At 39.6% G+C, this 11466-nt stretch overlaps 2 protein-coding genes across 6 annotated transcripts; both read right to left on the bottom strand.

The window, feature by feature from the left end:
- Window positions 1-3221: 3221 nt before the first annotated feature.
- Window positions 3222-4156, bottom strand: LOC135653201 (PRA1 family protein B2-like). Its single transcript, XM_065174867.1, has one exon. It carries the CDS (start codon window positions 4015-4017, stop codon window positions 3442-3444), a length of 576 nt encoding a protein of 191 aa, XP_065030939.1. The 5' UTR covers window positions 4018-4156; the 3' UTR covers window positions 3222-3441.
- Window positions 4157-4173: 17 nt separating this feature from the next.
- Window positions 4174-10321, bottom strand: LOC103971731 (GATA transcription factor 26). Of its 5 annotated transcripts, XR_001976339.2 has the most exons (9): window positions 9798-10308; window positions 7674-8042; window positions 6740-7181; window positions 6510-6582; window positions 6286-6389; window positions 6014-6200; window positions 5766-5883; window positions 4656-5033; window positions 4174-4371 (listed from the first exon to the last, which is right to left on the bottom strand). XR_001976339.2 is itself a non-coding variant. In XM_065174865.1 (8 exons), exons 2-8 carry the CDS (start codon window positions 7954-7956, stop codon window positions 4747-4749), a joined length of 1494 nt encoding a protein of 497 aa, XP_065030937.1. In that variant the 5' UTR covers window positions 7957-8042; window positions 10197-10321; the 3' UTR covers window positions 4423-4746. The 5 variants fall into 5 exon arrangements, 4 of the variants coding, with proteins under 4 accessions (XP_065030937.1, XP_018676428.2, XP_009384104.3 ...); XM_065174865.1 differs by lacking the exon at window positions 4174-4371 and having other exon boundaries at window positions 4423-5033; window positions 10197-10321; XM_018820883.2 differs by lacking the exon at window positions 4174-4371 and having other exon boundaries at window positions 4423-5033.
- Between the last annotated feature and the right edge of the window lie 1145 nt (window positions 10322-11466).

The following is an 11466-nucleotide window of genomic DNA, read 5'->3' as shown; positions in this document are numbered from 1 at the left end:
TGTAATTTACTTTTTGCAGAGAAGGCATGGTTAAGAAACCAACCTGCGATTCCATAACACCAATGGCCAACATCTCGGAAGCAACAAAGGTTCTTGAATATGCTAGGGCTACTCGATCACAGCATCTTTTGCCTCATCTAAAAATGAGGTAGAGTGCATGAGACCACATGCTTACACATTAGGCAACTTCATGTTCAACGAAATGTATGGTATGGAAAATCTATGCACATCTGGTGTATGCAAATAAAAATTCAACATTCACATGATTTGATAATTCTAAGGTCATTACTCATTTGCTAAAAAGTCCATATATTATGCCTCACAAAGCAAATGGTCAATGGTTAAGATTCTACCATCAACATACTCCATAGCTTGTTGAATAAGCAAAAGATTTAGTCTAATATCTTCTCAAGTTCTCCACAACTAAAGAAATAAAAGGTACAGTGGTGCACACAAACTTGTCAACATATATCTACTAAAAAAATAAAATCATGCAGCAAGATATTACTATTCATGTATCAAACATGCAGTAAGGGACCAGAGCAGGATCAACTACCACCAAGACACAACCGGTGCGCCAGAGTGCTGAAGAATGTCTACCAAAGGTTAGGATCCTACCAATATAATACCAATACAATGCATTGGCTCATGGTATTCACAATCAAGAGAAAAAAGAATCTTGTTTCAGAGGAATACCATTGCCACTGCTCATAGTAGACTATTGTATTGGCTCATAAATAGTGTTTTCACCAAATGCATCAACTGAAAGAAAATAATAAAAAGTGATATTAATAGAAATCTATCTAACATAACCCACAATATACACAAAGCCCGATTTAAGCAATTGAAGAAAGTCTTACACTCTTTCCGAACAAAGGAAGTCCAATCAAACAAAAACATCCTTAGCTGCCCGGCTATTGCTTCAAGGGCTTTTGGGACCTTCAAATGATTGACCTTGTATCTCAGCAATTCTTATCTAAAGCACGGAATGGCAATTCACCCAGGAAACAAAAGAATTAGATGTCATGAGCTTTAGAAACATTGCACCTTAATACAACTCAACATCGGAAAAAGGTTGCAGCCTATCAGTAAAGTGGTGAATCTCGAGCATACATTTATGCTATTCAAGAACTACAAACCTCTTTGATAGCTAGTTATAAGGATGAAAGAGCAAATGGTTTTCTTAGCATACTCAGCTAACAAAGAAATCCCAAAACAAGGAAAAGACTCACAGGACGATGATCGACGCCCATGGGTCCTTCAAAAATCCAAACGCGAGCCCTTGTCTCCTCGCCTAACGTCTTGACAACCAGGCTGGACACCTTATTCCCTGTTCAATTCGGCCACGTCTTGACCTCCGCGCCACCGGCATGCACCTTGACCGGGTACTTCCTCGGCCGGGAGAGACGGGGCCTCCGCATCGGGCTCTGTGTCAACAGTTACTGCGGTATCGTTGAGCGCCGACGCCAATAGCTGGAGGTGAGAAAGGATCGAAGAGAAGAAGGTTCTTCTGGAAGCAATGGGGACGAAGGGAGAAGGATTTTTATTTGGGAACACACCCGCGGTTCCACACTTTTCCTTGGAGTCATTCGAAGAGACGGCTCACACTCGAGAAGGTCGACCCAGATCCACACGTGTACGACTTGGAGTCGCACGTGTCCGTGAGCGAGCATGCCATAGGAGTGTGTGTCGGACTGTGCCCAACGTGGCCTTTGGTCCACTTCAGCCTCACGAAGAAGCCTGCCCGTCTCAGCGAACACATAATGATACGTTCAGTCGCATTCGATACATTGTGCCTATTTAAATTGCTCCGTTCGCCCATTTCAATGCAATTGTCTTCAGGTTGATGCCGTGACTGACGTTAGTTTATTGTGGGGGAAAATGCCGTGAAGTTCCAATGAAGTATGTGTATCTAAGCATTTAATTTTGTTGCATATACTCATCAGCTGTAGTCATCATTTCCTGCACCAATTTTCGTGCAGATGCCAATAAGTATCACCTCTCCCCTGATGAACTTGTACAGTTCACTTGATTGTTGATCAGCAATTTGATGCAGTCAAAACTAATTTTCCATCAAGTTGGTGTCTGAATCTTTAAACCATCTTGAGAAAATGTTGATGAATCTGTGACAATTTAAATTTTCTTGATTGATGTCCCCTCAATTACTCTCATACATCATTTTGGTTACTATATCTAATTCAAATATACTGTGCAGGGAGAAGAAGGTTAGAAGCATCCATATATCACCAAACTTTCTCATAACCAAAAAAACATAGTCCTTATTTAGAGTTTAGCTTTCTGGTCATCAGAATCTCTTATTCCTTCCCTTCTAGTGGTCTCTGCATTATGAATAAATGACTCTTTTCCCCACAAATTGCTTTTCTAGCTGGTGGATTGGATCTACCTTGAGGTACTTCAGTGCAGTGCTACAACACTGGTAACTATTAATCTCATTTACCTCCTACCTGGTGTACCTTCTTAAAGTAAAATGAGCTGGACAATGACTTGTAAGGTTGAACACAAACAGCATGAAATGTTTGGAAAAATGTTACTTAGGCTTGGCATAGACATTTTCATAAAATTATATTGGTTGAAGCTGCTCTTTCTAATGCCTTGGTAGTCAAGCTATATTGATTGAGAGTGTAGCTGACATGAGAGTGCTTAGCAAGTCTTCCAATTCAGAAGAACCTCTCTTTTATTTATGAGAAGTTTGCTTAGAAATAACCTCTCTTCCAATTCAGAAGAACCCTCTCTCTCTCTCTCTCTCTCTCTCTCTCTCTCTCTCTCTCTCTCTCTCTCTCTCTGCCTGCTACTGTCTATAGGTATTTCCTTGTGAATCTAATGCCATCATAATTCATATGACACTCACAGGTCAAGGATGTAGAGGTTCAACTGGCATTTCCATACCAATTATCTTGTTTTACAAACCAGGCAAGTCTCCTAGATTACAATATCATGGTAATGTAAGCTTAGCTAATTATTCTGCCACAACTAGAGTATTACTTTCACCACCACCAAGCAGGCAAGCAAATTTAGCAAAGCAGATACCAGCTCTTAATGTAGCAATCTAATTGCAATTAAGAATCAGCTACTAGATCACACAGAAGGTACACTCAATTCACAATATAAAACCAGGTTTTGCTGCAGCAATCTAATAATACCAAGCAATCCTAGTAGCAATGAAGAGTCAGCTGCTATATCACATGGCTGGACATGGAATGTAAGCTAAACTCACTTCTCAATACAATAAATTTGGTTAACAAAAATTTACTCACTACATATTCTTCATTTTCAAAACAGAGGATTTTGTTATCAAGATTATAATTGTTTGAGTATATCATATCAAGTTTCATCTTGTAATTCTGTAAAGAAATGGTAATTTGAGAGGTAAAGAAAGAAGAAGAAGAAGAAGAAGATCTTCCTGAAGATTGTAGCCAACTCTTACTGAGAGCCCAATTCAAGATCTTCCTTCTTCTCGAAGATCGGCCCCAGTTCGCCACCACCGGCGCTCGCTGCCTCCTGGCCGCTGGCAGTCAGATCGTCCCGCACGCGGAACACGGCGTGGAGCAGCACGAGCGGCACCCCGATGGCCATGGCGAGCAGGAACTGCGGCACGGCCCTCGTCACCACCAGCTCGACGCCGATCACGGCCAGCACGAGCGCGGCCGCCAGTCTGCGGTCCACGATCCGGCAGAGGAGGGCGGAGTTGGGGACGGCCTTGAGGAGGGCGCCGCAGAAGAGGGCGATCTTGGAGGCGGCCATGAGGAAGAGCATGGTGGCGCGGCGGCGGGGGAAGAGGGAGGCGAGGAGGAGGACCCAGAGGAGGATGGCGTAATGGAGGCGGAAGGAGCGAAGGTTACGAACGGCGCGAACAGCGGCCGCCTCGGCGTCGGGCGGCGCCGCGAAGGACTGGGGCCGGGCGAAGCGGGCCAGGGCCTTGCGGGTGCGGCGGGCGCCGTCGCGGGCGCGCTCGACAACGGCGGCGGATCGCCGGAGTACGCCGCCGTAACTCGCCATGTTGCCCTCCGATTCGTGGTCTGGAGAAAGGGGTTGGGACGCGGATGGACGACAACAGCAACGACGCGGACTTCTTTTCCGTCTCTCCTCCAATACTTGCCCCTCCCTAGAAAGTGGGAGGAGGCCGACTTCGTATCGGAAGCCGCCGCATTCATTGGGCCCAGAGGCACCCACCAACGAAGCTCGCACGTGCACGGCACGTTTAAGGGCTATTTGGTGTCGTGCTCATCATCGTCAACAGAAGCTGGTACTTCAACTGAGGCATTTCTTCATGCACTTGGTGTTCGTCTGATCAAATTACAGACACAAGACTCGTTGCCTTGTGAGCCTCTCCATGTCCAAAGCATGATGACCCTGCGCACAATAACCAAAGCCAACTCCTTCAACAGGCAATACATGCCCAAATTGAGAAGAGAACAACAAGATGGCAATGCACATTCCTTCACTGTTTATACAGACTCCTCTTTATATGCTCAGTTGTATTACAACCGTCTTGCAAGGCTATATACATGAAGCAATTTAGCTCAAACCAGTTCAAAGCTAATTGTCAGTTTTCAGCATACTAGAAGATGAAGTAGACCGAAAATGTTTTCGAAAGAGGTTGACAGAGGGGGAAAGAGCAAGACTATGACACCCACCATTCACGGCACTAGTTCAGCTGATGCTCCATGTGCAACAAGCAATTGGACAACATCTGTGTTGCTGAATTGATCTGTCTTTCTGTCTCCATTATTGGTACAAGAGTTCTTCTTGAGGAAATGATCCACCAGACGGCAAAACCAGAAGCAAGTCACTCTCAGAACTGAGTGTTGGGGCTAGCAAGGAGCTCCTATCAGGAGGAGAAGCAAAATTTCTTCTGGAACTGAAGCAAGAACCTTCATGGTCTACAAAGTCCTCTATGTCATCATTTACACTGGAAATGACACTAGGTTCCAGCTGAGTTGAACATCTTGAAGGAGGATTCGTCTTCTCAGACCTGCACATTCTTTTAGGGCTTGTCATGGTGCTTTTATTCTCTGAAATCCACAGCAGAACACCACCAAATATGTTAGGAAAGAAACTCCTTTATTTAATTTACAGCGACAATCAACAGAAGGAAAAACATAGTTACACGCATAGTAAACATCAAATAGTTATGGAACTCCTGGTTTGATGTGCCGCTTGTGATACCTCGGTGGTCCAACACTGGAAATTGGAGAGGGTTATGATGATATAAAGTACTAGTCATGTGTCTTTTTGATCCACATGGTTTTATGTATGTTAAGGTTTATCGGTTTACATTATGACAATCATGATAATTAATATCAGAGCATACCTAGTATATGCAAGTATGATCAATGAGCCCTGGCAAGCAAAGACTACATGCAAGAGGCATATCGAACAGGGCCAAATAGGGTCGATACCTCGATTATTCTAAGGCAATATGTTTTCTGGGAAGATTTCAAATCTTAAATGTCTAAAATTCAATAATGCTGAAAAAAAATGGAGTGGCAAAAGGCCACCAGGCATTTGGTCAACACAGTCATTATATCTACTACAGTATCCACATGATATTCTACCACAAAAAATTTCTGGAAGTCAGTATGAAATTTTCTTTTCACTACATAAACAACTCAAACCAGTCTAAGCAAGCAAAGTAAATTTAACTGTCACTGTGCTAAACAGAGGAATGAATTTGCATAAGCCAATCAGTATCACTCACTTCAGTATAGTTTTATATGTTTAGCAGAAATATCAAAGAACTAGACCTGGACAGTTCTCATTTTGCCTCTCATGGTGCCTTTTCAGGGATGCCAATTTGGAAAGATCAGAAAGATTTTTTCTGTTCAGCTTTGCATTTCCTTTCTTCTTGTTCGATGGTGCATCCTATAGCAATTGAGGTGCAATATCAATCAGAACTTACCATGTCCATTTCAAATTTTAAATAGCTAAATCATGCTCGATTTTTGGCTATTTGGCAATCCAAAAGGACAGACTCCATAGACCACTCCGTTACCTTTATTTTCTGATAGCACTCTGACCACTTATGATTTGTATAATTTAGTAATACAAGCCTCTTTAAAGTCCTGCACTCTTCAGCATTTGCTCCTGACATGGAGAGATCAAAAACTCCTTCTTGATGCATTTGCTGGTAGTAAGATAATGTCTCTAAGAATTGAGGACTGGTAAACATACTTCTGAGGCTGCCAAACCAACAACAACAAATTATGAGAACTGGAGAGAAACTTTAGTTTACTAGAAGAACAAAGCTATCAGGATGGAACAGACCTTTCGGGAGATTTTGCAGTGTCTATAGATGGCAGATATTTCATCAGCTGTTGCTGTTCATCGCATGTAAGATATTTCATGAAACTCTCGAAGTTAATGAAAGCCTGCCAAAGTAAAGTGGTTGAATCAGATCTCTAACGTGTATAGAACACGAGAAAAACCTACCACACTCTAGGGCACTGATATAGCCACAGAAGAAAAGACATGAAAGAACTAGTTCTTACATGTAAATCTGCCGAACTCAGGGGAGAATTTCTATCTTGCAGGATATTTAACTTTTGATGTGAGATTTTATCCCTGTAAGAACACAGACAAAGGGTGGAAGTTCAGAAATCCAATCAAGCTAATTTTTGGAACCACTAAAGATTTAGTGAAGAAACAATCTTCTGTTTTCAATCAGTCCATGGCTGAAATGAGCATAAACTCTGTTCTTCTTACGCATGCAAGAAATTACCTTTTGGCACTCTCTTGGGTCATTTGTGCCGTAGACTTCTTTGTGTCGGTACCGGGATTCAGAATGCTCGATCCTTTGTTTTTGGTATTTACAGGAATTGAAGCTGAACCTGAATAACCTACACCGATAATGTATGATCTATCTACGGGAAGTGAGCTTGCTTCTGATTCCTCTTCTACTAATATTGCATTAGGATGTTTAATGAGCAAACCTCCATAACCAATCTCAGAAGAACCAAATGGAGTTCCGCTTTCATAAAGAAGATCATCTTCTGAGGTTCTGGACAGGTTAGAAGCCTGTTCTTCATGCAATATGGAATACAGGTCTCTTGTGAGCTTTTCAACAGGAGAAGGTTTTGGCCTCAGCCGAGTTATAAATGTTCTCTTTTTGGATGGGACTAGCGAATCCCATGCATTTGACTGCGCTGAACCTGAGAAACAAACTGAAAGACTATTTAAGTACGAAATAACAAAAAAAAAATGGTGGGGATAAGCTAGAGCCTAACATAACATCAACAACAAAGAAGTTCCAGATGTAGGATGCTAAAAGTTGAACCAAACACATTATTTTTTGGTCAAATTCAAACGTTCCATTATTTTCATGCAAGAGCAATATATTTATTTCAGAGCCACATATATCTCATGACACACTTCGATACATCTTCGACATAAGAAAAAAATTGTAGCAAATTTCACCAAAATTTTGAACTGGAATAGATGATACTCAGATTCTTTTAGTTCATCTTGGTGTTTCTTTGGCTGATCTGTTTAGGTCTTTCACTGAGAAAGAAAAGCCATTGACTATGATTTTCCAATAAACTATGAAAAAGAAATAAAATGTTAACAGTCACTAAAATACCGATGTATTTCTGAGGTCTTCCAATGAAAGGGATTGTCTGAAGTTTACATTCAAAATTAACAGAAATGATGATAACCTGTTAAATCACTTTTTGCATCAGTGGTGCCGAAATACACGCAGCTTTCTGAACCAGATATGGCAGAATCAGAACAGGATCGATTGCTTGTATCTGCCTCTAAAATCTTGCGAAAGTTCTGGTCACAATACTTCATTTCGCGTTCAAGTTCCAGGGCACTATTGCTGTGCCTTTTCATTTGCAACTTCTGCTCTTTGGGTTTGAAGGATATTCTTTTGATTTTTGGAACTTCTAACTCATCTGAATTAAAAGACTCCCGAGCATGCAGTGGTATATAGTTCATCAGTGAACCCTTGGTTCGCCACCTGGAACCACATGCATTGCATAAAACTGGCTTTTCAGGTGGCCCATTTCGCCAGAGAGGGGTACCTATTCGACATTAAACTTCAGTGACCATATGATTTTTCAGAAACACAAAACTTATAATAGCTCATGTAAGTCAAGAGAATAGTGGCACACAAACATAGATTTTACTAGATGAGTCTTCCAGCCTTTCAAATGAGCAAAAGCGAATAAAGATGACAAAAGTGGCAAGCTTATGAATGAAATAAACAATGATGCCATTATTAAACAAGTTTTTGATTCCCATGAGAAGATAAATGTAAGTTAAAGAGCAACTGAATTAGGAAAGTAAGATTTATAGCACACTCTATCCTTCCAAAAATCAAACTGTTGTGCAAGCAGCACTATATAATATATGTCTAAGCATCCGATATAAATCAGCACACCATGATACAATATAAACATCACCAACCTTTTCAATTGACTATTTCCTCAGGCTAGCATGTGATTTCTAAGGCAAGATGTCACTTAATTTGTCATCAAAATCCCAGAGGACAAGTATTTTGTAAATCAATCATATGAACAAACAGGGTATAGGATACAATCACCAAGGAAGTCTCGATGACAAACAGGCAAAACAAACCGCCACACACAACTTTGGGTTTGAAATTCTAAAAATGCATCCTGACACTGAGTGTTCCAAAGAAAATATAATTGTCATAAGTGAATGCTTATAATCATACATGAAATTCATACAGACTAGTCAATAGAAGAATAGCTTAGCCGTTAGCATCTCAGAACATTTCTAATGATGGAATGGCAACCAGCTAAATCATTCAAGTAAACGAGATTTGAGGCCAAGAAAATGGGTTCTCTAAGTAGACCTATTACATATGACACTATTTTGTGATCAATATGTAGTAGCAATACAAACCTAGAAAGTCACCAGCTCTGTCCTAAGATCTACATGCAAGTTTTACATTCTATCAAAGTTCAGGATCACTAAAAGCATGTAACTCGACTTTCATTTTCGAATGCACCCCGGACTAGATTGTCTATCAGCAAAAGAGCAGGTCTAGTACATGATATTGAATCTCCCACTAAAAGTCAATGAGTAATCACTACATTATGAAGCCTATGCTGCCAATTAAAAAGGTAAATAATATCATCTTAACTAATCCTAATGTCCAAATTCAATTGTTCTTAGTTAAAATTTTCCACGAGTTCCCAAAATAGAGACCGATAAACCTGCAAGGAAACCACTGCAAAAAAGTGGATGCCAGTTCTTTTGCTGACTACCAAATCAGGGAAGAGAAACACAAAGCCTTAGAAATTCTGCAATCCCTGTTGCAGGTCATTAAGATCTCTCTCCAAGATATCTAACACGGATACCACTTGAAGTCCTTTATTCTGTTAGTAATTGTTTGCCAGAGATATTGAGATGCTTCTACGAACCAATATGGAGAGGCAAAAACTACAAAGATATGATAACATGAAGCCCAGGCTTGATTCAGATTCAATCATTGATATCCCATGGGATGAAGTCAACCTTTACCCATTACACTGATCAAAGCGCAGAGCAAAAAGAACATGAAATCTGAACAACATGACAGATAGAAACAGCCAACAACACGTTAATATCACAGAATGCCTTAAGTATGTTTGGGTAATGAAATCTGAAACCAAGCAAACCGCTTGGAGAGAATTAATGAGAAGAACATCAAGAAGAATATGAATTAATAGAAACATAATTTGAAGAACATGAAAAAGAACAGCAAGAGAGATAAAGATAGAGAGAAATCAGAGATCCAGAATCGCTCATGAACATGAATAAGAGCTCACTGGTAACTCCGCAATGGCAGCAAGGTCCTTGCTTTCCCATTTGCATCACTCCCTTTTATCTTCCCCTTTGGAACCCAATAGGAATCAACACAGAATAGACACCAAAGAGGAAAAAAACAAATTTATAAAAAACCGGTTTTTATGTGAGAATTTATGCAACAATCAACATCTTCTTGCAATCCTCCAAAAACCAATATCAAGGATTCATCAAAGACTCAGAACATAGTAAGAGCAAGCACAGCCCTGCTTGTACAAAGCACCACCAAAAAGCTCTACAATTCTTCTACCCAGTCCAAAGGCCACAGAAAGAAAAAGAGAGTGGAAAGGGGAATAACAAACAGGAAAGATGTGGGGAGAGAGAAGGAAGGATGGAGAGGAAAAGAAGCAAAAGGAATTCACATAGTGAGTTGGGTGTATAGGTTGAAATCTGTGCAATCCAATGGGAGGAAGGAGTCCATTGGGCAATCAAAGTTAATGGAGGCCTCCTTTTCTTCCTTTGCTTATATTAATTCTCCTCCTATTGGGTGAGCTTTTAGGTTTGTATTAGTGCTAAGCAAATGAATCAATGTTATGCACACCAATCTATGAAATCCATTTTCCATTAAAATTAATTTTTTTTAAAAAATAATAATAATAATAATAAGTCTCTTTAAAAATATTTTTCATGTGGTACAGAATTTGTTTGGTATTGGCTTGCATCAATGCCATGGACATCATGATGATTATCATGGAAAGAAGGTGTGTCATCCTCTTCAATTAGTGGGAGAAGACCATGGATTTCTCCATGGAAGAAGTGCTATCACCAACAAAAATCAATCCTTATTTGGATTTTGATTTGATTGGAATTATAAAAGGTGGAAGTCAAACTGAGAAGGCTATTGGGGGAATAATACACTTTGGAATAAGAAAAATTTTAACCTTTATCAAAAAGTTATTCAAGCCATTAAATATTAAATAACACCATACTTGATCTAAGTCAAATTTGATTTCAATTTAAGCATGATGAGTTGAATTTAAGTTTTAAATTAATTTAAACTTGGACTCCGATTATGATGAAGTATTCAAAATATATTTTTGCCTTGAGCAATTGTAGACACCTCTCACTTGTAGCTAAATAGATTCAATTTTACTTGTTGTTATATATTCCAATCTTATTTTCTTGGATTTCAAAATTTATGAATATTCTTTTTTTTTTTTAGTATCGTATAAAAATAAATTTGCGCACAGAAAAAATAAAGCAAATGTTATTTTCCTCAGATTTGAAGTTTCAATTTTTATCATAGATATTTGGGTTTAGCTGAAAATACAATCATTTCAAATAAATTTACCATCTGAAGCTTTCTTAGCTCATCCTCCCATTGGGCTGAATGAAATTAGGATTCAAGACAAGTTCAAGCTGGCTTATTTACTTGTATTAATTGGAAATTATCACAACATTATGTCACTTAAAACATGTCATGTTCTAAACTATTACATGCTCATGTTTTTCTCCGTGTATTTGTTGGGAACAGATTGTATATGCTTGCTAGATTTTTGTAGACATAAATTTAGTTATGAAAGATGATGCTGATGTTCCTAACAAAAGATAGGAAAATAGTTGTATTTATCTGTGAAGCATAAGGACCATACCAAATAGGATATTTTGTGGGGCCAAATACGAAACCTTGTC

The sequence above is a fragment of the Musa acuminata genome, chromosome BXJ3-11, assembly GCF_036884655.1.
Source record: "Musa acuminata AAA Group cultivar baxijiao chromosome BXJ3-11, Cavendish_Baxijiao_AAA, whole genome shotgun sequence".
In the NCBI taxonomy this organism is placed as follows: domain Eukaryota; kingdom Viridiplantae; phylum Streptophyta; class Magnoliopsida; order Zingiberales; family Musaceae; genus Musa; species Musa acuminata.
This window is presented reverse-complemented; position numbering and strand designations above follow the sequence as displayed.

Excerpts from the sequence above, each read along its gene's own strand:
- LOC103971731 (XM_018820883.2), bottom strand. The coding sequence starts at position 9,843 with ATGCAAATGGGAAAGCAAGGACCTTGCTGCCATTGCGGAGTTACCA. Across the intron at positions 7,182-7,673 it reads TGCAAAAAGTGATTTAACAG|TTTGTTTCTCAGGTTCAGCG; the intron begins GTTATCATCATT and ends ATAGTCTTTCAG. Across the intron at positions 6,201-6,285 it reads ACTGCAAAATCTCCCGAAAG|CCTCAGAAGTATGTTTACCA; the intron begins GTCTGTTCCATC and ends TTGGTTTGGCAG.
- LOC135653201 (XM_065174867.1), bottom strand. The coding sequence starts at position 4,017 with ATGGCGAGTTACGGCGGCGTACTCCGGCGATCCGCCGCCGTTGTCGAG.